General features: G+C 38.9%; 1 protein-coding gene across 1 annotated transcript in view; it reads right to left on the reverse strand.

The window, feature by feature from the left end:
- Positions 1-27,078, reverse strand: part of RYR2 (ryanodine receptor 2) — a 6,224,161-nt gene that overhangs the window by 204,523 nt on the left and 5,992,560 nt on the right. The window contains exon 101 of the mRNA XM_044059048.1: positions 16,010-16,166. Within this exon, the coding sequence (XP_043914983.1) occupies positions 16,010-16,166 (157 nt within the window). The remainder of the gene's footprint in view (positions 1-16,009; positions 16,167-27,078) is intronic.

Here is a 27,078-nt window from a genome sequence, read left to right on the forward strand (position 1 = left end):
ATTGGCCCACTAATCAAGGAGCCACAATTCTCATGACTAGAAACAGTGGGGGATGTACACACTGGGAGGATGACAAGTACACACACAGTAAAGTGCAACTTCCATTAACAGCACACAGAGACCACAGTCAGTCTGGGGCTGGTTTATCCCTCTTTCTTCAAATCCCTAATAAGACTCCCCACTGGCACAGCTATCGAGTTGAAATCTCAGCTGAGTGGCCAAGCCAAGACCTCCAGTACCCTCTCTGTCCAACCAGTGTGTCATGTCCTTGCCAAGTAGCTGACACACACACTCCTTGAGATTTGATTTACACACGCACACACACACACACACACATACAAACACACAAACACACACACCTGGGAAAGGCTGGCGCAGGATTACTAGTTATGTCCCCTTCAGCCCAGACTATAAGGTAGTTTTCACTGCCCCAGCCACTACTTATCAGTTACTTTAAGGCCCTTAGCAAAGGGTGTCCAATCTTACTGTGTAATGTTCCTGTTAATCCAAATGGTAGTTTGACCAAGAGCAAGGCTATTAGGAGTGGCCTGTACAGTGTCAACAAATAGACATGCAAGTACTCTCAGAGCTTACATTTCTCTAGACAGTCCAGCTACAATTGAAATGTTTAAATATATTTAATGATAAATAATAAAAGAACAAGAAAATACTCAGTAAACAATCACAGTCACTTCAGAGTTCAAAATCACAAGAAATATTTAAAACAACATTGCAGGACAGTCTAAAATAAATAAAGAAAACAACTAAGCTATACTTCACTATATTCCTAACTGTATCTAAGAGAAATTATTGTACCCTAGACTTGCTTACTCATAACAAGGCAAGACAGATGTGGTGAGTGAGAACTGCTGACCCCAGTACAGTGCTGCACTGTCCTATCATATGCCTGCAACCCTGGGCTCCACCATAGTAATTGAGATTTAGCTGGCAGGCTCCCTGTAGTCATAGCTCCCCCTCAGACTCTTCCTGCCCTGTACTGCAAATACTTAGCACCAGGGCCTCCTTATCATGGCAAGGTGTCATCATGTTATCATGGTACAGTTTGTGCTCTTGCCTCCTGTCTAGCAGTTCTACCATATAGTTAACATCACTGACCTTTCTTACCACCTTGAACGGTCCCTCCCAAGTTGCCTATAGCTTGCTGTGTCTGACAGGAGTGAGAACTATTACCTGCTGCCCTACAGCATACTCTCTATCTTGAGAATTCCTGTCATACCAGACCTTTTTCTGCTGTTGGGCTTCTGCCAAGTTCTTCTGGGCTAAACCCATAAGCTTCCTGAGCCCTGTCCTGAAGTTTAAGGCATATACCACAACAGACTCCTTGTGGGATTCACACTCACCCTCCCACTCATCTTGAATCAAATCTAGAGGTCCCCTCACCCTATGACCATACAGCAACTCAAATGGGGAAAATCCTGTGGATTCCTGGGGCACCTCTCTATAAGCAAACAATAGATATATATCACCCAGTCCCTCTTAAGCTGGTCTGCAAATGCCCATAGCATAGTCTTGAGTTTAGAGTTTAACCTCTCAATAAGACCATTAGTCTGGGGGTGGTAGGGGATCATTTGTAGATGCTTCACCCCACAGTGCTTCCACAGACAAGCCAGCAGGTCTGACCTGAAATTGGCACCTCTATCAGTATTTCCTTTGGGAAACCTACCCTAATGAAAATCTCTAACAAAGCATTTGCCACATATTCTGCCTCATTGGAGGACAATGCCATTGCTCCAGGGTATCTGGCAGCATAATCTACTACCACTAGGATGTACTTCTTCCCTGTGGAACTTGGGGAACTCAGAGGCTCCACAATATTCATAGCTACCCTCTGAAATGGCCCCTCAATCACAGGTAAAGGCATCAAAGGAGCTTTCAATTTGTCTCCTGCCTTACCTACCATTTGACACTATTCACAGGTCCTGCAATACCCTGTTACATCTCTGGAAATCCCAGGCCAATAAAAGTTCTGTATAATATGTCTCTTTGTATGTTTTATGTCCATATGACCTGCAAAGGGAATGTCATGGGCTATGGCTAGAAGTGTCAGATGGTAGGCTTTGGGCACTACTAACTGCTATATTCTCTCACCCTCTAGCCCTCCCTCAGGGGTCCATTCTCTATACAGCAACTCTTTGTCCCAGTATACAAATTTCCTCTTCCCTTGAGAATCAGGTGCCTCAATAGCTATCTCCCTCAGGCTTTGTAATGTAGGGTCTGAGAGCTGAACCTGTCTCAACGCTCTCTTTGTAACACTTCCAGGCTCCCCTTCCACAGGAAGTCTGGTATCCTCTGGCAGTGGTGCCTTACTGTCAGCCTAGGTACTACCACTCACCTCTGCCCTTGCAGTCACTCTCCCACAGGGAACATCAGTACACACAAGCAACTGTGGCTCACCTTCAGTCTTACTGCTACAGGGTAACTCCCTCTCTGAAGTAACCACCACACCAGTCCTGGCTTCAAGTCTGCAGTCTGTTTGGGTCTCCCCCGGGCTACCAGATCCACATGCTTGTCTCCAAGCCTGACTGCGTGTCACTGCATGCACACAAGGTACTGTACTATCCAAATCATTCCCTATCAGGACATCTGCAGGGATATTCTCAAACACATTTAATTGCTTGCTTCCTTTTCCACTGTCCCAGTCAAGGTGAACCCTAGCCAAATGTATTTGGAATGGGGTCTCTCCTAAAGCTCTGACTGGAGTAGACTGCCCAAGCAAGTAGTGCTCCTCTTTAACAATTACATGATTCACAATGGCTAGCTCAGAGGCTGTGTTTCTCTTAGCAGTGGCCACTTTCCCATTTACTAAGATAGGATATAACCTCTTGTGGTAGTTTGGTATCCTTGTTATCTGCAGACAACTCACTGCTGGCATTCTTTCATTCCCACTTGCTGTCTCTCCCACCTTTTGTTCTCCACCTTGCCTCCATAAACATCTATATGCTACATGGCCCCAATGGTTGCATTTAAAGCATTTAACCCTTGGTCCTGGATGTGTACCTGGACTAGTGGCTTCCCCTGCTACTGGTGGACTCTGTTGGGGCAGTTTAGGCTGCCCACCATGGGTTCCCTTAGACCCATGAACAACACTGGGTATCCCTTTCCTATGTAGTGATGCCCTGCTTGCTAGGTATAAGTCCCATCTTCCCCAAATCATCTGCAGTACTGCATTGCCTATCTGATAACCAGATTCTCATGTCATCAGGTGAAAGTGCTAAGGGCTTGTTCCCTCACCAAAAGGTCTGTCAGCCCATCAAAAGTGGTGACCTGACACCCACTCACCCATCTAGGAGAATAAGTGCTTAACTCAGCAATATATTCACACACACTTTCGTCTGCCTTGTGTCTATGCTCACAAAACTTTTTCCTATAAGCTTCAGGTGTTAACTTAAAACACACTAACAGACAATTTTTAACAGTATTATAATTTAAGCAATCAATATCAGACACTTTAGAAATAACAGTTACAGCTTTACCATGGAGAATGGGGGTCAGGAACCACACCTAGAGCTAATTATACTGTTTACATACCTTTTCAAGCATATGAATAAAACTGCCAAAATAATTGTGGAAGAAATTTACTGACCTTTGTTGCTTCTGGGGTCCAGTTATTCCCTTCCCCATTACCTCCATGAGGCTGGCGAAGAGTCAGCATCTCCTTCTCATGTTGCCTCTGCCTCTCATTCTCTTTAGCTTCCAGACATTGCAGTTTCTCATTTTCCTCAGCCTGCAGATGTCTCAGTTTCTCATTTTCCTCAGCCTCCAGACATCTCAGTCTCTTTGTTGCTACTATTTCCAAACATTTGGCCTCCAGTTCAAGTCTCTCTAAATGCAGACAGATTTTTAAGTCCTCTGTGGAAAGGTTGAACGGTCCATTTTCTGAGAGTTGTACATCCCTAAGGCCAAGTCTGGTTGTCCTCCTGATTGCTGGTCTGTGATGCAGCTGTGCCCAAGGCTGCAATAATTTCTGGTTTAGCCAGGTTGGCATGCACCAGTCATTTAGCCTGGCACATCATAGCCAACTGGCTCCTTGTCAGCTTGGCATACTTATATACTGACATTTTTGCCTGCCCTCCCTGACTAACTAAGCTAACACAAAAATAAAACAATTATGAAATGAACCTCTGAATGTTCACTGTGTGGCTGACTGAGAGTACAAACACCTTTCTTAGCGACCACTGTTTACAAGCTACAGGAATTCAATATTCACACCACTGAATCCTAACATGTGGATATCCCAACACTGTCAACCAATTAACATGTGACACCCCACCACTGGCCCAGTAATCAAGGAGCCTCAATCCTCACCACTGGCAACAGTGGGGGACATACACATTGGGAGGAAGACAAGTACACACACACTAAAGTGCAATTTCCCTTAAGAGGACACAGAGACCACAGTCAGGTTGGGGCTGGTTTATCCCTCTTTCTCTAAATCCTCAATACGACTCCCCACTGGTACTGCTATATAGTTGAGATCTCAGCTGAGTGGCCAAACCAAGACCTCCAGCTTCTCTCTGTCTAACCAGTGCTTTGTGTCCCTGCCCAAGTAGCTGACACACACACTCTTTGAGATTTGATTTATACACACACAGACACACACACACACACACACACACACACACACGCACACACACACACACACACACACACACACACACACACAAACACACACACACACACACACACACACACACACACACACACATACACATGGGAAAGGTTGGAATGGGTTTAATAGTTATGCCCCCTTCTGCCCAGACTGTAAGGTAGTTTTCCCTGCCACCAGCCACTACTTATCAACTACTTTAAGGCCCTTAGCAGAGGGTGTCCAATATTACTGTGTAATGTTCCTGTTAATCCAAATGATAGTTTGACCAAGAGCAAGGCTATTAGGAGTGGCCTGCATAGTGCCACCAAACAGATATTCATGTACTCTGAGAGCTTAAATATCATAAGACAAACCAGCCACAACTGAAATGTTTAAATAAATGTAATAATAAACAAGAAAAGAACAAGAAAATTCTCAGTAAACAACCACAGTCACTTCAGAGTTCAAAATTACAAGAAATACTTAAAACAACATTGCAGGACAGTCTCAAATAAATAAAGAAACAACCAATCTATACTTCACTATATTCCTAACTGTATCTAAGAGAAATTACTGTACCCTAGACTTACTTACTCATAACAAGGCAAGACAGAGGTGGTGAGTGGATTTTCCCAGCTGATGTTGCCAGGTAAAAGACAAAATACAAAATGCACAGTCTCTCTCTCTCTCTCAGAGAGTTCTTAAATTAATATCTCAAATATTACTCCTGGGATACTTGCAGGATGACATCACTTGCCATCTGACTATCCCATGTGAAAACCCCTATTGCTAGAAACTGCCAGCATTTAGCATCTCCCTGTGAAAAATAAATAGATGTTAGATCATTGCAGCTGCTGGAAAGCATAAAACAATGACACACAAGAAAATGCAGAAAGCTCCCTAGTTTTAGACATCCTGTCTCCTTGCTGCTTAGAAACCATCTCTTTTATTATGTGGTTATAAAATTATTTAATTTCAATTATTTTTTTCTGAAGTTTTGTAAGTTAACCTTCTATGTGCCAGTTCCCAGTGTTAAAACATATACATTTACACAGTTACAATAGTTTCTATACATTTCTGTTCTTTTCCAGTAGAGTACACTGTGGCCACACCTCTAGGCTCAGTACTATACAAACCCTTTTCACACACACAGTTCTGTACCAGCAATTTGATATACATATAACATACAGTTCTAATACATTTGTAACACAAGCATTTGAATCATGTTGACATTCACAACTGACAAATAATAATTTACAGAATTCCAGACAGCTGTGCTGTCAGTATCTCCCTCTGTCACAGTTCTATATAAATCATATTAATATTCACAAATGACATATAATTATTTACAAAATTCCAGATAGCTGGGCTGGCAGTAGTTCCTTTTGTTCCACTCCCTTAGAAATGTAAATGGCAATCCTAAAAAAACTAAGTTTCCTAGCAAAATATAACATTTTATTCAGAGATGCACAAGTTTTCTTCAGAAAAATATGGAAAGTACTAGGCTATCAGCCCTGGGGCCTACATAAGCCTAGCCAAAAAGGTTCCATGGCTTTCACCACCCAAGAAAATAATTTTCCTGTGTCCCTGTCAAGCAGTGCCACAAAAGTGATCCTCAGGGTGAATTTTCTATTTCCTATCCAGTCATCAATATTTTTCTTAAAGAGGGCCAATGAGGAGCTTTGCTTGACATGAATGGGTAGTTTGTTCCAGAGAATGGGAAGTCTCTGAGACAGGAATCTATCCCTCCAGCATGTTCTGTTTATTGTAGTGACAAGGTTTAGGTCCCTGGAGCATGTGCTTCAGAGAGATTGTGATTTCTTTAAGTGTAGCATGTTCAGTAGATCTGGGTTTGACATAGCTTTGTACGTTAAGCAGAGATTGCCTCTGAGTAGGCGATATGCGATGGAGTAGAGCTGGAGTTTTTTGACACGGTCTGCATATGGCATCTGTTTGAGGCCAGTAATCCTCTTAGTGAGGTATTTCTGTGGCCTTTCCAATTGTTGTTGGTGTCTTGTGAGATACATGCCAAATGGGGCATTGTACTCTATAATGGGTCTGATGAGGGATGAGTAGATAGGAACAATGACCTCCTTTTTTCTAGAGGAGAACCCTTTTGTGATGAGATGTGCCATTTAGAAGGATTTCCTGACTACTGTGGTGATGTGGTTATCAAAGGAGAGACTACTCTCCACCTGTGTCCTGAGGTCTCTTATCACACTTTCAGTGTTTAATGAGCTACTACCTATGTGGCAGTTCATGGGTACCAAGTTTTTCCCAAAGGGATGATGATGCACTTCTTGGCATTGAGCTTGAGAACATGACTTTGACACCAAGCATCTGCCTCTGTGAGGCCCTTTTGTAGAATGTCTACATTGTTAGGTGATTCTCTTATGGCTCCCACTTTGCAGTCATCTGCAAACTTTGTTAGCCAAAGACCTTCTGTGTTGGCCTGAACTTCAGAAAAGTAGATGCCGAACAGAAGAGGACCCAGGACTGAACCCTGCGGTACTCCACTCATCACTGGTCTGAAGTCGGACTTGGAGTCAGCTACTTTTACTGTGTGGGTTCTGTCAGTGAGCCAGTTGGCCACCCATCTTGTGACATAGGGATTTATGCCCAGTTTAGTGAGTTTATCTATAATTCCAGAGTGGGGGATGGTACTGAAAGCCTTGGCGAGGTCAAGATAGGCTGTGTGCACACTACCTTGCCCTTGTCTATGGCTCTAGTGACTGCTTCAAAGAAGTCAGTCAGGTTTAGGAGACATGATCTACCTTTTACAAACCTAAACTGAGTGGGGTCCAGAATTTGGAGGTTACCTATGTCTTTGTTTATAAGCTCTAAGATGATATGTTCCATGGCCTTGCAGACCGGGCTCATCAGGCTAATGGGACGGTAGTTTTCAGGGTCCGTAGTGGCACCCCATTTGTGGAGTGGGATAACCATCAATCTGCGCCATTCAGTAGGCACATAGCCTGAGGTGAGGCTATGACTGAACATGGTACTTAGGTGTGGTGCCAGTTCATTCTATAGTTCTTGCAGTATGCAGCCTTGGATGTTGTCTAGTCCCATATGTTCTTGGCTTTATATATATATATATATATATATATATATATATATATATATATATATATATATATATATATATGGATTCACTTCAGAAGCTCGAAATACTGAAATCTTGAATTTCAGTATCTCGAGCCCAAGAAGTGGAATCCACAAAACAACGAAAACTAAAAACCGCGAAATTTAAAACCTCGAATACCGGAAGTTTTGAATTTCATGGTTTTACTACACACACACACACACACACACACACACACACACACACACACCCTCCACCTCACAAACACACACAATCACTCTACTACATGAAAGAAGGGGGGCAAGCTCCCCTGCACCCCCCCCATGTGGGAGGCTGCCCCCCCAAACCCCCTCTACTTAAATATTCTCACTCTGAGGGTGCACTACATACAAACACACACAAAACACCACCACACAAGGTACTTTCTCTTCGCACACACATCACAGCAACAAAACACACTGACACACACCACAGCCCCTACCCAAACCCCTTAACACACACACACACTTACCTGAATACAAAACCACAGTGGAACTTTAGAAGTGCGAAATTCAAAACCTCCGGTATTCAAGGTTTTGAATTTCACGCTTCTAAACTTTTGCTATTATGTGGATTCGGCTTCTTGGGCTCAAAATACTGAAATTCGAGATTTCAGTATTTCGAGCTTCTGAACGGAACCCATATATATATATATATATATATATATATATATATATATATATATATATATATATATATATATTTTTTTTTTTTTGATTCATGCTCATTTTTTACTTGTGGAAAAGCTACTTTAGGATGCTATGCACTGTTAAAACGATTTATCATAAGAAAAGAATAAAAATGTAAACAGAAATGTGAATAAGGAAGAGTAGTGGGGGATTTGACAAAAGTGAGCAGGGGCATAAGAGTTGTTTTCAAAAAAAGTTAACCTTTTCTGTCACAGGAAAAAAGTGTTACAGACTCTGTTTGCCTTCTTTCTTAAGCAAGTTGGTTGCATCTCCATGCCAACCACAATATTAAATAAAGTGGAAATAAAATATCCCATGACAGCCAAATCTGTCACTCTGTCCAACTGCAAAGAACAACACTGCATTCTTAAATGAACTTTAGTAGATAAAGCTTACAATAAATGAAGTATTTCACCTAAACTCTGCCCTTGCACTCTGACCTATATAATGATAAATCCCAACAATGTTTTAATACAAGTCTATTAATAAACTCACGGTTTTACACAAGTCATGAAGGAGCTTTTATCGTGTGCCCTGCGGAATGAATTTATGGATACCTAAGTTTGTCTAATCCTTTTTTGAAATGTCATAGTATTATCTAGACATTTTAAATGTAATACAAGTTTATTCTACAAACAACCAGGTCTTTGGTGAAACAATTCTGCTCTAACTCATATTGATACTCATATTACTGTTCCTATTATCATTCTAGCGCTCATTATCAATGCCATAAAACACCCGATAATCACTGATGTAGAACATTTTATACAGTGGCATTTCTCTCATTACAGCTATCAGCGCTGACAAAGCCAAATTCTTTCCAATGCATCATTTGACTTTTGCAGTTTTTTTTTTTTTTTCGAGTAGCCAACCCTTTAAAAATAAGATTTTTGCCTGGTACATTTCAAATGGGTTCTTCACCTGTGAAACGGTTTGAGTCCTTAACAGTCTGACTATAACAATAAAGACTTTACAAATTCAGAAAAGCTACAGGACAGTAGATATGACAGCTGACTGACTGACTACTTGTAAAATAATATTTATGGCCTACTTCCTTTGATCACTTGCTCTCCTGGTACATCTTCCCGCTCTCCTCCAGGAGATTACATCACTGTTGTCCCTATGTCTCCACCCCCTCCTGCTATCGTGTGGTCTAAATGAGCTTGGTATTAACTCTCTATTGATTTGTTACTACACTGTTTACATGGGAAGCAGGAAGAAGTCCAAACTCATAAATTTTTTCAACCATGTCTGAGATTCTTAGTTATGCCAACAATAGCATCTGCTGATATACCTTATACTATATAATAAACACGAAGCTTTTGTTACCAAGGTTTTGCTGTACATGAACCTTGCCCAGTCAGATTGGTCAACAAAATATAAACAAGTAAATAGATTTGGTTTAACTAGAAATCTTTGTAGAATTCCAGGAATGCCATTACAGGCAGAGTTTTTTTTTGTGATTACGCATTTTAGCTCAAATATGTAGATGCTACATTTTTCGTGATCAGTCTTAAAAGATATTTTCAGTTTGGTTTGTACAATCACCTAAATGGTAAGCCTATTTAATTCTGATCATGTTCATGTGCTGTAACATATACAATAGAATAACAGCAAATCCAGGAAATTAGATTTACAATCACTGGACCATTTCCCAGAATTTCAAACTGCTACAATCAACTCAAATTATTTTAATCAACATGAATCACTGGCCTGGATAATTACCTATTTTTGGAGCCATTTCCCTTGAGAACCATGCTGAAGAAGCATTCAGATCTTTTGATGCTTGGAACAGTACTGGTGGGAACAGTTGCTAAAATGATATTTCTCTTGTTTTTGATCATAATTTGGTATGTAAGAATGTTTAGATTATTCTAGGTGAGAAGTGATCAAAAGTTCTCTGTTTTAGGTATAGTACCCATCAACCATTATCTAGGATCTATTTAATTTCTGTTTTATGTACTGATTTTATATATGTCTATAACATTTAACATTCACTGTTTTGTACCCTGTTGTATTATATTGCTCTCCCTGAGCCTAGTCTAAAAATGGGCCTGTCATGGACAAGTTGGACTTTCCCAGAAGATAAATGCTGATAATTAATGAATTAACCAATTAATTAATTGAAACAAGTCCAGCAAGCAACACAGAGAATGCATGCTTACTACTTTGCAGAAAATGCTTTTTGAGAGTGTTGTTTCTTACCTGCTTAAATAACAGCTTTTTCAAATGTCATTGCTAAAGGCACAGTAATAAAGTGACATACACTGTATCAAGAGAAAGCAATAATTACTGCAGTACATAACAACCCACTATGTCAGTGTAGAATCTGAGGCTGTCGATACAAATACTGCATCATCACCCCTACTTTTCACTATATTTACAGATAATATTCACAAAGCTGCCCCTCCAGCAAACCTGGTTTAATACACTGATGACTCCACCTTAATCTGCTCTTCCCCCACCTTCCATAAACTTCAAATCAAGACCCAAGAAGCCTTTACATCCATCGAAACCTGGCTTACAAACTCACAGCTAATACTACATCCTAAAAAGACCCAACATATGATCTTTCATCCTTCCAAAGCAGTAGCATCTACTCTCCCATTTTCTATTTCTGCATCAAATAATATCCCTATCTCCCCGTCACACAAACTAAATTACTAAGGGTGATTATTGACAATAATATGAAATCTGTAAAAACTAAATGAAAACTCCAGCAAAGCTAGAACCTCCGCTGAGTGACCTTTCAAACCTCTTGTATCAGAGGCATATGGGATATATGCAAATGACCCTTAAGAACATCAGGTGTTTCAGTTATATGGCGATTCTGAATGCCCATGAGTTATTATAGCAATAACCCACGCCTGGGTGTGGGTAATGCTAAATTTACCCACCAAACAAAGCCAACCGTGGGTAAATTTAGCATTACCCACACCCAGAAGTGGGTTATTGCTATTATACCATGACATTATTTAAGAAAAGAAACTATTACTTTTCTTAAATAATGGCATAGTATAATGCCTGTTTACTGCCCTTCCGCAGATGTCTGGCATCCGCGGCAGTTCTGATGTACTGCGCACCTGCGCGGTACATCAGAGTTGAGCAAAAGCGGAGAAAGCAAGATCTCCGTTGCTTTTTAGTCTCGCTATGTTAAATGAGTTTAACATAGCGAGACAGTTTAAAATAAGCAGCGGACATCTCCGTTGCTTATTTTAAACTGTCTCGCTATGTTAAACTCATTTAACATAGCGAGACTAAAAAGCAACGGAGATCTTGCTTTCTCCGTTCTTTAAACACTGTCTCGCTATGTTAAATGGGTTTAACATGGCGAGACAGCTTTAAAATAAGCAACGGAGATCTCCGTTGCTTATTTTAAACTGTCTCGCCATGTTAAACCCATTTAACATAGCGACTGTGTTTTAAAAAAACGAGTTATACTAATGGAAAAAAGTCCGGCGACCGGACCTTTTTCCATTAGTATAACTCGATTTACAATGGGCACGCTGGCCAATCAGCGTGCACGTTTTGGGGGGCTCATGGTATAATTCTTTTTAAGCTGTTTCAATGGACAATTTCAGGCCAGTAAAGCCAAACCCCACTAGCTGTGGATATGCATATTTCGGCCTTGTTATGACCTCATCAGCACAGCACAAGCAGAGTGTTTGACTAAGCATAAGAAACACATGGTTGTTATACCCAGATGATGTCCATTATCATTAGGGTGACTGCAAAATATCCCAAATAACAAATTAAAACAAAGAGTGAGAAGGTCACACAGAAAAAAACAATCAGTAAAAACTAAATGAAAACTCCAGCAAAGCTAGAACTTCCACTGAGTGACCTTTCAAACCTCTTGTATCAGAAGCACATGGTACAAGAGGTTTGAAAGGTCACTCATTGGAAGTTCTATCTTTGCTGGAGTTTTCATTTAGTTTTTACTCAATAATATGAAATCTGACAAACACATAGCTCATGCAATAACCAAAATCATCAAAAAACTAGGTACTCTTTACAGATGTAAAAACTACCTAACCAGCAACAGTAAAGTTACCCTAGCTCATACCCATCTTCTCTCTACCTTACTGTATGCTTCTCCTGTCCTAATTAATCTACAAAAAACAAGAACGATTTAAACAAGCTATCAGTATGCTACAACAAACAGCAAAATTCGCAAACAAACTCCTCCTACTGCACCCACCACTGTCAGGCCCTAAAACAGCTTTCTTGGCTGGAACTCCCTAACTCCTTAGCTCTAAACCAGCTTCTTCTAGCTCATCAAATACTGTACCAACCTGACAAAACTCCAGCATTACAAGACCTGGTCACCCTCTACTCCAATAACCACGACCTTAGATCCACTAACAATGCACTAATCGCAATCTCCAAAAACCATTATAGCTCTGGTGACTCCTTGTATTCTAACAACATTGCCAAGACTTGGAACTCCCTACCACTACAAATCAAGGTTGCAACCTAACAAAACCATCTTCAAAAAACAGCTTATTTCCCACCTAAACAACTCCTGGACATGCAACTGCCTAGCACCTGGCTGACATATTCTAACTCCTTTCCCCTACCTACTATCCGACCTCCTCTTTAAAACTCCCACAATGCACTATATATTATCACTAGTTACTTGTAACTGCCTAGCACCTGGCTGACATATTCTAGCTCTTTTCCCCTACCCACTATCCAACCTCCTCTTAAAACTCTCACAGATGCACTATATATTACCACACGTTACTTGTAACTGCCTAGCACCTGGCTGAAATAACTCCTTTCCCTTACCCACTATCCAATCTCCTCTTTAAAACTACCACAGATGCACTATATATTATCACATGTTACTTGTTATTGCCTAGCACCTGGCTGACATATTCTAACTCCTTTCCCCTACCCACTATCCAACCTCCTCTTTAAAACTCCCACAGATGCACTATATATTATCACATGTTACTTGTTATTGCCTAGCACCTGGCTGACATGTTCTAACTCCTTTCCCCTACCCGCTATCCAACCTCCTCTTTAAAACTCCCACAGATGCACTATATATTACCACATGTTACTTGTAACTGCCTAGCACCTGTCTGACATAACTCCTTTCCCTTACCCACTATCCAATCTCCTCTTTAAAACTCCCACAGATGCATTATATATTATCACGTTACTTGTAACTGCCTAGCACCTGGCTGACATATTCTAACTCCTTTCCCCTATCCACTATCCAACCTCCTCTTTAAAACTCCCACAGATGCACTATATATTATCACATGTTACTTGTAACTGCCTAGCACCTGGCTGACATATTCTAACTCCTTTCCCCTACCCACTATCCAACCTCCTCTTTAAAACTCCCACAGATGCACTATATATTATCACATGTTACTTGTTATTGCCTAGCACCTGGCTGACATGTTCTAACTCCTTTCCCCTACCCGCTATCCAACCTCCTCTTTAAAACTCCCACAGATGCACTATATATTACCACATGTTACTTGTAACTGCCTAGCACCTGTCTGACATAACTCCTTTCCCTTACCCACTATCCAATCTCCTCTTTAAAACTCCCACAGATGCATTATATATTATCACGTTACTTGTAACTGCCTAGCACCTGGCTGACATATTCTAACTCCTTTCCCCTATCCACTATCCAACCTCCTCTTTAAAACTCCCACAGATGCACTTTATATTACCACACATTACTTGTAACTGCCTAGCACCTGGCTGACATATTCTAACTCCTTTCCCCTACCTATTATCCAACCTCCTCTTTAAAACTCCCACAGATGCACTATATATTATCACACATTACTTACCAACTCACTGCCACCTACTCCCCACTGTCCCATCTATACCCACTAACTCTCCTACAGACTAAGCTGAAAATCTTTCCCTTAAAATGTCAATGCACCTCATATGAACTTGTCTATATTCTCTTCCTTTTTTAGTTTTCCTTCCTTGTCTTATCTTCAGTACATCTTCAAGATTATCTCTACTAAACATACTGTATGAACAACCATCATATGTTAGAACCTGCTATACTACTTTTAATTGCATGTCTAAATCTCTATGCTTATGTAAATATCTTATGAATCATATGTTATTATCTGCTATATTTTTATAAGTGAATGTGTAAACCACAATGCTCATGTAAATGTCTTATGTATAGCTTGTTAGGAATTGTTCTGGAGCTTTTCTCCCCGGGCCTCCACTGAAAACGGACAGCTCTGTCCATATGGACCTCCACCGATAAACATATGTAAAATAAATAAATGAATCAGTACCTCTAATTCCTGACAGTGGAAGTCTCAGTACTGCTGAAAGTGAGACTCTACCTGTCTGAATTCAATTGAATGTGTTTGTCAAGCCACATCTGCAGCAAACAGTTTGATAATTTGGGAAAATGCACAGACAGATCAAGGGCATCTCAGTGGTTGACATTAGTAAAGCAAACAGTTATGGTAAAGTTTGCAGAGTCCCCCGGTTTTTATTAAACATACTAATGATAAAGCCTTGGTTTGAGAAATTTTCAGAGCAATACAGTTACTTCACGGGTAAATTTCTATGGTTGATGGATCACAAGTAACATCAAGTTTAAACTGCCAATTCCTGAAAGCAGTTAATATATTCTATTTGCTTTCCATAGTCTCCACACTGTAAAGATACCTTATAACCTTTTGTTACTCGGAATGAAAAGCACATTGCTGGTATTGGTCTTAATAAAATCTCTCCACTTTGGAGAATTTCATTTTTTTTTTCTTTTCTAGCTGTTTACATTGATAGAAGCAGCATGCAAGTCATTTGTTCGCATGAATAATAGTCCGGCACTTTCAACAAATGGGAATAAGACATGCTCTACAATTCTGTGTACCATACTTTGCCACAGACAGTTAAGGGTGAAGTGATAAATAATTCCTGAAGCTTATATAGGACAGGAAGAACATACAATATTTCCTAGATACACAGCAACTCTGCAACTACTAGTGATGCATTACTAAGTATAAATAATATGACGTATGGTATTTACTGCCAGGGATTAAATGTGATGGTGTAGTCTAAAATATTTCAAGCCTGAATGTGCCATGTTACTAATAAAGGGAAACTGGGAATTCTGTCTCCAGCAGGAGCAACAAGCCACAGCAACACTGGTTCCGACTGCCTGCAGATGCTGATTTTAGTACAGAATTTCATTTAAGAAATTATCTAATACACAATGCAATAAAAAGGCTGTGGCAGAATGGGAAGCAGGAGCATATGCCATAAGGCCTCTCCACTGGCTAATGCATGTGGGCTCCTTCACCGGACGTTAGTTGTTTAGTTGTAAAGCTACTCACAGCACAACCGATTACACAGACTATCTTTGGAAATATAAGACCAAACAAAATACTAATCAGATTCATAGCCTGCCAACATTATCACCATGCAAGCAAATCATTTAAACCTACTATTTTCCTCTAGCAATATAATAATTCAGTTTACTGCATATAAGGTCGCTGATTAGTCGAAACGATATATAGAACATAACACAATAAACACAACAATAATATAAAACAAAGGCTATTACTTAAGTATTCTTGTTACCTTGGATGATGGCCAGCAGGATGACAATTACGAAGAAGAAGAAAGTTATGTCAAAAATAATTCGATAAATTTCATATTCATCGCCAGCTGGATCTTCAATCTCATCACCTATTCCACCTCCAGCACGGACACCAACATACATATGAAACATGTAGCACTGCAACAGGAAATGAAATATACACATAGGTAAAGATCTGTATCATTGATTTTATGTAGGCAAAACTGGATAATAAAGTACAAACATTGCATGTCAATCCATATAAATCCACATTTTTCACAACTCTATTTGCATTCTGGGCAAGATTCAGCATGTAGTCAAAATTGTTGTGTAAATGCTTGCAAACAGCTCAACATCTTGGCCCACATGGAAATTTCTTGGATATCTTTGTAGAAGCCAGATTCACAGTAATCTAAATGTCATGAACTATTTCTTTCTGATGAAAACTTAGCATTCTGCTTATGGATGAAAAGGAGACAAAGAACATTGAACACATTTAATTTTGCAGTCATCAAAGCAAAGGCATACAGTGGAGAACAGAACAGGTAAATAAAGTTAACATGGCACACACTTCAGCTCTATCACAGTGCCAGTCTGTTTAAGACACCCCTTAAATGGATCTCATGTAAAAAATAAAGAACAAGTGCACTTTCTTTTGAGAGAAAGCTACATTTTTCATTGTTAGAAATGTAAAAATTTCCTTTCTAAAAGATCCTTCATTTATTAATTGTTCTATAACTGGAAGTTCTGTTACCTTAAGAGAACAGTGCCACAACAACATAAGTTGCCGGCAGTCATATATGTTTTATTTATTTATTTACAATTTTTTTCTTGTCTTGTATTAAAATAAGCAGCCAGTGTTTATAGTAAATAAAATAAATGTGATATCTACTGTTTCTATGAAATTCATTCATCATAATCTCCTTTCGGCTTATCCCAGTTAGGGGTCGCCACAGCAAATCACCAGTCAGCTCATGATTCGCAGTGGAGTTTTACGGTGTTGAGTTGACAGCCCGGTGCCCAAACTTACACAGAAGGTACACACATGCATTCACTCACACCTAGGGGCAATTTAGAGTGTCCAATCCACCTACAACATGTCTTTGGGATATGGGAGGAAACCAGAACACCCGGAGGAAATTCATTACACTGGCAAATATAAGCGAACATTTTTAACTTCTCTTATCTAATAACTTTTAAATCCAAATAAATATTTTAAAAACAAAAATTTATTAAATCTGATTTGCATGCTATATGGCTGTGGTGTACAATTTTACAAAGTAAATGTAATTAAAGACCAGGCATTCACTGATGATACTATGATCTGAATAATGTACACGATGCTGTATACCAGCATTTAATTGATCACATCATTTGTATTGTAAGCAAGAAGTAATTTCATGCTGGATGAAAAATTCTAGAAAATACAGCAGTATGATGATGATGCCTGTAAAGGCTTTGAATAGCTTACCACACCTGGAGTTTAAGATTCATTAGTAACACTCACCATGGTGGTATTGTACCAAAAATGTGACTTTGAAAGTATTAAAATACTACTTTACAGATAGTTTGCTAATTGTGCTGTTCTTTTCATTTATTAAGACTTTTGCAGATTACTACTTCTTTGAAGCTGTATCATCCTTAATGAATGGTATTAAAAAGTTTCTACAAAGTTCACATATAATATATAAATGCACATATTTACCTGTGTCTAATAATAAAACATCATTTGAAAAGTTAATGCCAGCTGTTACCTATAAAACTTCTCCCAGCATCAGTGTCTTTATATAATATGGTAAAGCTTACACATTACACTACAACTTACCTTTCATTTATAAGTGTGTATCTCAGTTTCAATATATAGAATGAAAGTTAATGACTATGCTGTTCTATGCCATAGTTACCATCTGCTGTGGAATAACTGTCACAGAATGCAATGAAGAATAATTTGAAAATAATACATTAAATGATTTTAAAGCAAGCTGTGTAAAACTTCATCATTCTGAGTGTACAGCAATACGTATGAGTAAGACTGTCTAAAGGATACTCTGCACATTTAGGTTCATAGGTTGGTACTAGGCTATTGGCCCTAGGGCCTATACAAGCCTAGCCGTAACAATTCCCTGGCTATTTCTTCCCACAATATTTACTTCCCTGGACCCCTGTCTAGCAGAGAATTTCCTATCTCCCATCCAATCATCAAGGTTCCTTTTGAAGAGGGCCAAAGAGGCGCTCTGCTTGACATGTATGGGCAGTCTATTCCAGAGTATGGGGAGTCTCTGGGTCAGGAACCTATCCCTCTAGCATGTTTTGCTCACTGTGATGACAAGGTTTAGATCCCTGGAGCATGTGACTCTGAGGGATTTGGATTTTTTTTAAGTATAGCATGTCCAACAGCTCTGGGTTTGACATGGCCTTGTATGTTAAGCAGAGATTGCCTCTGAGTAGACAATATGCAACAGAGTATAGTTGGAGTTTTTTTAGATGGTCAGCATAGGGCATCTGCTTTAGGCCTGTGATTCTTTTAGTGAGGTATTTCTGCGGCCTTTCCAGTTGCTGCAGATGTCTTCAGAGGTACATATCAAACAGGGTGTTGTATTCTATAATGGGTCTAATAAGGGATGAGTACAGTGGGACAATAACCTCCTTTTTTCTGGATGAAAAGCCCTTAGTGATGAGGTGTGCCACATAGAAGGATTTCCTGACTGTTGTGGCAATGTGGTTATCAAAGGTGAGACCATTGTCCACCTGTGTCCCTAAGTCTCTTATCACACTTTCAGTATTTAGTGTACTGCCACCTATGTGTTAATTCACAGGTACATGTTTTTTCCCAAAGGGGATAACTATACATTTATTGGCATTGAGCTTTAACCTCTCTAGTGTATGGGAGAAGCTTTTCCATCTCCATATTGAGCTGGTAAGGATAAAGAGAAATCACCCCCCCCAAAAAAAAAATGTTCATCCAGGCCTGTTTAAGCATCTCAGAGGCAATCACAAATGAAAGACATCTTTTTTAGAATGGATACAGGTTGTTAAAGGTTTGTGGAGCAAAATGTATCTCCTTCCTGCATTGTTTTTGTTACATTCATCTATTACAGATGTCCACATTAGCCAACAGTCATCCACACCCCCTCCTAAAAAAATCATGTTCTGTGTCATAAATCAGCATGTCTTCACAATATGCCAAAAAGAAATACATGCACAGAAATGAGCAAGGAGTGCTCCCGGGAGTATTCCACTGACCTGTAAAACACACTCATTATTAAAAGACATCTTTTGTCAAAACATGTTCAACCAAGAATAATAGAAAGGTATTAAACACAGGCGGATAAAAATTAAATGAATAAAGTCAACATTCTAATGCTTGCAGACCCACCTGATGAGGAATACTAGTATATAATGAATAAAAGTCTAAAGTACAAAGATACCAACTAGATGTAAGGTGTACCTCTTGAATAAACTGTAAAAACTGCACTGAAATGATGACGGTTCTGTAAAGGATCTATTTCCAGCAACAGTGCTTCTTCAGGGAAATTTCTGTACATTCTTATGTAGTTTAGGCAAAATACAGAAAAACTGAATCAGAGAAATGATCTGCAATACGTTCAACACATAATCTTTCATCTTGTGATTTCCTCTTCTGCAAAATCCAAAAAATAAATCTTTATCTTTCTTAAATGATGGTGTTACTGTAGATATAACATCATCTTGGAATAAAAGTGCACATTCTTCCAGCTATCTATAAGCTTCAATTTTGTAATCATCAGAATCCCAAATTAGTATACTGTCTCCTTTATCTGCTGGCATCATTGCAATGTTGTTGTTTGATTGTAATGACTTCAATCATTCTCTTCCAAAAGGAGTTAAATTTTCATACTGAAACTTGAACAAATAACCCTTGTAAAAATACAAATGCCTTCTAGCTACTTTCTGAAAGAGATGCTCCATAACTGCTTTGTTATCTGGCAGTTTCCCTGCACTTTGCTCAGCATTTATTCCACATAGGCGGAGTAACCTCTAGTCAAGACATCATCACATAGTTCATTAAAAAGGTTTTTGGTATAATTTTGGTTTTCATGCTGACTGCAGGAGTGTTGGATTATTTTTTGGAGCAATGCAATACATTTTCATGCTTTTATGTAGGTATGACCGGTATGGTCTTCAAGAGAATGTATACTAGAGCTTATATATGACGTGGGTAAATTGAAGTTATCTAATGCACTGGCCATGCATATTAATGTCTTTGGTGAATCACACTCCTTTAGATTTTTGGTGTTGCAACTTATTGACTGTAATATAAGAGGTGGCGATTACATCACCAAACCTGAATGTACAGAACTGAGATGGATACTAACACTGCGGATGGATAAAAGCTTTGGATTAAATGATACTGTATCTTTAAAACCTATATTGAAATCACATGATTTGACTCATTAGTTTAAGTGTTTTAATATTTAAATGAAGTTCTGTATGTTTGTTTTTTAATGGTCTGGATAAGCACCTAAAGGCATGAAAGTACTTACCGTATGTTATTAAAAGTATTACATTTTAGTTTAGTTTGCAGTGTTGGCTGGTCCTTTCTATTTTTCTACAAGTCTTTGATTTGTATTGTTTGGTCTGACCTTTATTCACTATATCTGCTTGTTTGTTTTTCTATATAATGATTAATGCTTTGTGTTATTGCATGACTGCATACTTTTTGCTTTCCTGCTCTTTGAATTTAGTGTGTATAGGACGGCTAATCTCATATCTCAGAAGTAAATCAAGCAGTAAAATGGTTCTGTATGACTGTATTTTATTATACATGGCTGTAGCAAATCATTTTGTTTTAATACTGTGGCAAATGAAGTACTTTCAGTTGTGGCATCTCAGGATTTAGCAGTGTCTGCTCTGTATGAGAAAGAACTGATGTGCTGAACTCGGCAGCAAGGTTATGTAGTCCCACTCCTTCTTCTTTTTATCAAGACCATTACGTTTTACATATTTTGTGTAACTGGGCCAGGCCACAGATGAAAAGGCATACTTGCATTGCTGTTTATAACCTCACATAACTATACAATATCAGAATTCATTTCATGTACAAGTTTATCTTAGAAGATGAAGGGAGTGAGCTTTTCCACTTCATGCTGTAGATCTAGGACTAATTCCTTCAGTCTACATTTGCCTATCTTACAGGATTGAGCAAGTGACTTAATCAGTGATCTTAGGCCTCAAAAATTTGGGGTACCTGGCTAATGTACACACACGGACAAACAAATCTAACCAGAATGACTTTCATCCAGAAAAAAAGTTATGTTTTCAACTTAACCTACAAAATTCTAGAAGTCCAACTCCACTGGTCTGTAGTACAGCCTTGTTTATTGCAGAAGTTAACTTAGTACATATATGCTACCTGTAATACATTTTTGGGTGTTTTGAAGAATTAAACATCAGAATGTACAATTATACAAAAATAGTACATATTTGCATATACCAGGAAATATTCACACCAGGACTAACAGTATTACTGTTGATTTAATAATGGTCACAATTTTTGATGGTCACTCAGCTTCACGGTGTATAGGACCAGAGCCCAGCTGACCCAAATTCACCTAGTGGCTCAGGAGCTGATGGAGCACTATGAAGGTAAGAAAGAGTGGCAATTCAGCTCACCTGAACTTGGAGGTAGGGAGGGTCTTGTGCGCAGGATATGAGATACCCTCAGTGATGGGGAGAGTGCCATAATTGTGCACTAGATTGTCTTTAGCAAGATGGCATTGAAGGACAGGAGTCGAACCTAAGATGGTGCATGTGATTTCAGTAGCTCTATCCATTTAATGCATGTAGAAATTCCCTGATGTGTGGGACAGCATATGTGATGCTGCCAGCTGCCTCACTTGCCTTCCTCTTCCAAACTTCACACTTCTGCAGTTCAGCCTCACAGGACAATTATCAGGAGCATTCAATTAAAATAACGCAGCTGAGCAGCTGATGATCAACTGGAGGGTACACAAAAAAGGCAACAAAATAATTATTGATGGTCCTACACTAAGCTGGCACTTGTATTTTGACAAAGAGAGTGATGAAAGGTAGCTTGCGAGGTCAGACTGCCAAGTCTTCATAGAAATTCTGATGTATATTGATTTCCATAAAATGACATGCTTATTTCTCCACCATCTATAAGTGCAGCCTGTTGCTTCATTAGCCTCAGAAGTAAGCAGTTATCTACAACCTGAATTTAACAGGGATAAAATAGCTTCTTAATGCTGTGTTAAAATGAAGCATTACTCAAGTTTTAGATTTTCCTTCATAATGCTCCAACAAGCTTAATAAAATCTGTGTTAAATGCAAAGTAAAAACAAAAAGGTAATGAAGAGGAGAGAAGAGGGGCAGAAAAGGCAGGAGGAAAAAGAATAATGTGTAAAAAATAAATAGAAAGGATAAGCTAAAGTGGGTTCTAAAGGAAATCAAGTACAGGAGATACGAAATGGAGTGGAGTAAAAAGGCAAACAGGAGCAAGGGAATAAAACGTGGAATGAGATGAGGAGGATATAAATAAAATATGCATAAAAGTGTACAGTACAGCGAGGTGCACATTTTGACTGAGAGTATAGAAGGAGAATGCAAGTGAAGACGATGCGTGAGAAGTAAGGGGTGACTGATGAATTGTTAGCAAAAGACAAGCAGGGGATTACAAAGTAGAATAAAAGAGCACAAAAAATGAAAAATTCAAGATACAGAAGAAAAGGGCCTGAGAAAAGGGCATCAGAGAAGAAAAAGCACGATAACAATATAACAAGTAAACAAATAAATGTCTGGTTAACTGAAGTGGAGGTGAGTATGAGGACAAGAAGGAGGACAAAGCTATAGTGGGGACTTATAAGTTCACAGGTGCATGTTTGGTTAAAAAACACTATGGTCCTTAAAAGCCAAGCTATGCAACCCAAATGTGACACACACATTTGATTTACATTCAATATTTATATGTCAATGGCACACCAGGTAACACACTTGTCTTTGGTGCAGACAGCTGTGGGTTCTATTCTCACACCAGGTAGATTGGGTGCAAGGTTTTGCATTATGGTTAAAGTCTTTGCTTCATATGCGCAGGATTTGAGTCTCACCTTGGGTTAAAGGCTAGGCTTAAACTGGCCCTTCAGGACAGTTAGCCTAGTATTCAGCTAAGAATCTATATAGGGGGTGATTGATTTACTGACAGTTTCTGTCCATCAGAGACATAGGAGCCAGGTCAGGCAAAATACTAGGCTACCAATAATTTCAACTAAGCAAAAAGCCACTCGCAAGTACGACTAGTGCATCGGCCCAAAAAGATACTAAAACAAACAAAACAAAGAGCCAGCTCAGTCCAGTATCCAAAAGTAGTGTAATTAAAAGATACACATATTAGAAAATACACATGTATATGCATATATACTTGCATATAGCAATTCAGACCGGTTTCGGCTTTACAGCCTTCCTCAGTGAACAAAAACTAATAGTAAGTGCCATTTCCCTCCAGCAACATAATATATATATATATATATATATATATATATATATATATATATATATATATATATATATATATATATATCACCATTAATTGAACAATATACACTTAATGCACCAATGAAAATCGTTAATTCGAAATATTCATTAAGGCCAGATGAAAAAAGGGCCCCCAAACTTAACAATCCGCTTTTTTTCTTTTGAATTGAGTATCTCATGCAGAGCTGCTTTATCTGTTGATTTTTGCAAAATACAATCAATAACAGTGAATCTGAAAACCCCAGACTTAGGTTGACATATATGTTTGTATAACGCACTACATTGTTTGTGATTCCTGATATCACTCATATGCTCACTAATTCTTATCCTAAGGGGCCTAGATGTTTTGGCCCACATAGAAAGCTTGACATGAGCAACAAGCCAAATAAATCACCCAATTGGTGCTACAATTACCAAAAAAAGACAAATCATATACAATCAGTGCATTTTTACTGGAAAAACTAGTAGTTTTGCATACCCTTGAGTAATGTGAACAATGGCCACATGGACTGTAACCGATCAACTTTTCTCCTGTGATTGTTCTTTGACCCAAAGCTTTCCCTGACCTTGTCATCTTTTATAATGGCTAAATAATGATCCCAAGGATCGACCCTTCCTAAAGGAAAATGAACAATTTTCACCAAGAAAATCCACAAGGGAGCCCTCACCCTGCAGAATATTCCAATGTCTCGAAATAATATTCATGAAAGATTTCGTATTTTTGCCATAGGTAGTTACCAATCTAATTTGGCCCATGTTGTCAGTATACTGTTGTTTGTATTGTAATAACTCTGATCTCTCCTGAAGATGAGCAAACTGACTGGCCTTACAGATGTCACCTGCTCTGTATCCCCTATCCTTGAAATGGGTAGATAGATCATGCTTGTAATGATCATAAGTGGAAGCTCAGGAGCAAATTCTCTTCAACCTGAGAAATTGAGACTTGGGGATGTTCCTGATGACATGTTGGGGGTGGAAGCTAGAGGCATGTAATAAGGTGTGATACTGAAAAAATTTGCGGAATACCTCAATCTCCGTGGTATCTGAAGGGGTACGTTTCACTAAGACATCCAAAAATGTTATCTCATGTTTATTCCACATAACTTTAAATTCAATACCCCACTTATTTTGATTCAAGTATTCCACAAATTCCTCTAAATAGCCTACATCTGCTCTGCACACCAGCCAACAGTCATCAAGATAACATCTCCAAATGTAAATTTCATCAAGGTAAATGTTATGACACCTATTATAGATAAGCTCCTCCACTAAATATGCCATAAACAGATCGGTATAAATGGAGCCAAAGATGCCCCCATAGCTGTACCCCGAACCTGCCACACACATTGCTGTTGAAAATAAAATATATTTTTATCAAGAACGTGTTCAGCTAAATAGACTAGGAATGTATTAAAACCTGGTCTATATAGTTCCACTCTATTTAGCCAATATTCAAGTGCAATCAAACCCGCCCAGTGGGGAATGTTGGTATACAGGAAGGTGACATCCAGGGTACACAATAACAAGTCTGGCTCCAATTGTAGATCTGATATTATACTCAAATACTGGGTTGTTTCTTGAATACGAGCCCGAATATGTGACAACAGTGGCTTCAAATGCTCAGTAAGAAATTCAGAGAGAGGTTCAGTAAGTGAACCCCTCCCAGAAACTATGGGTCTACCTGGAGGGTTATCAGGGTCCTTGTGGGTTTTTGGCAATAGATAGAGATATTGCTGTTTAGGTAATCAACTTTGAGTTGGTATCCAATATCCTTAGAAATTATCCCTTCCTCAACTGCTTTATCCAGAAAATTGTCAATTTCCACCTTAAATTTACTTGTAGGTTCTAGATGCATCAGCATATAATACCTATGATTAAGCAATTGATTAAATGCTTCCTGTTTGTATTTGGTCCAATCCTGGACCACAACAGCTCCTCCTTTGTCTGCCGGTAATATTACAAGATTTTTGTTTGATTTGAGTTCATCAATACATTGTCTTTCTGCCCTAGTAATATTATCTCTCAACACATGGTCTTTACCAAGATGCATATGTAAATCCTTTAACACCCTATTCTGGAACGCTAAAACCACCAGGAGCCATAGGTGGTTTAAATGGAGAATCCCAAAACCTAAATGGCCTAGCATCTTCATTATTTTGAGCACCCTGAAAAAACAAACGTAAATTGAGTAAACAACAAAAATCAACAACATCTTGTGCAAAGTTTTGTTTAGGTACAAAAAATTGGGCACAAAACTCAAACCTTTGTTAAGAACTTTTATTTGTAAATTGGACAGCACCACTGAGGATATGTTGTGTACATTATAACAGCAACTTAACTCTGAGCTATCATCTTCAAAATGCCCTCTAGATCTGGATTGACCTTTATGCTTCCTCCCGCCTCTTCTGGGCCTAAATCTAACGGGTGGCCCGGGTTACTTGCAAAATTCCTCCTCTTAGAAATTGGTGACCTATCCACTTGACTGTCTTCCACCTCAGTATTAGATGAAGTGTCCTCACCTGACGTGACCAAATCTCTATTTCTTTTTTTGAGAATAGATTTTGATCTTCTGGATTTGGGATAACCAAATTTCTGGTTTGGGGTCACAAACTTGACATTCTTACGAATGTCAAAAGGTCTCCCCCTATCAAAATCCTCAACATCCCTGTTATATTTCTTCATTTTCTTGTCCTTCAAGTTATTTTCAAGTTCTAAATGATCCTTACTAAGCTGATTTAGGCCTGAGGTATAACAAGAAAGATTTTGATATTTCACTACCCCTTGGCTCAAATTCTCAACTTCAAGAGTCTGTTGTTGTACCATTCTTTCATAATATGCAGCTAAAGCATTAACAAATCCCATTGAAGCTTGCTGCTGTACTGCAAGCCAATCATCTAATAGTGTTTGATCAACCTGAGGTACTAATGGTTGTAACTTCACCCAAAGTCCTCTTGGTGATTTTGTTTTTGCTGATATGCCTTAAATAGGTGTAAATTATACACATTACTCCTCAAATGTTTCATCTCCTTAGTTAATTTGCTAAAAGCCACATTGTATTCATGAAGTGAGTCATCCAATTGGCAAGATGAGCCACTGGACAAAGAATGTGAACCCAAACCAAAGATACCCAAGTCATCTGTGTCAGAGGACAGTACCCTAATAACGGAAACTAGATCCATGATTCAATACTGGACCCCAGGCAAACACCAAAGGATTCACCCTTCCCCTAAATTCAACCAAAAGTTTGGTAAAAAACAAAACTTTAAACTACAAATAGCATAAAAATAAGATCCTGCCTCCGAATGTCAGCGACACTGAGACTCAATCTTCCTTAATATACATGTCCAAGCCAATGTATATTATATTGTAATACACCGGATAAATAAAAATGATCTCCACAACTCTATGGTGGTGCTATAAATAGCCACAAAACTGTGCCAAAATCATATACTCACAGATAGCGCAAAATGCTATGCACCACCAAAGCCAACCTCACTCCATTGTATATACCAATAAATCCTGAATGTACTGGTCTTACACCCAG

The sequence above is a fragment of the Protopterus annectens genome, chromosome 1.part2, assembly GCF_019279795.1.
Source record: "Protopterus annectens isolate FY-2018-M chromosome 1.part2, PAN1.0, whole genome shotgun sequence".
NCBI classification, from domain to species: Eukaryota; Metazoa; Chordata; order Ceratodontiformes; family Protopteridae; genus Protopterus; species Protopterus annectens.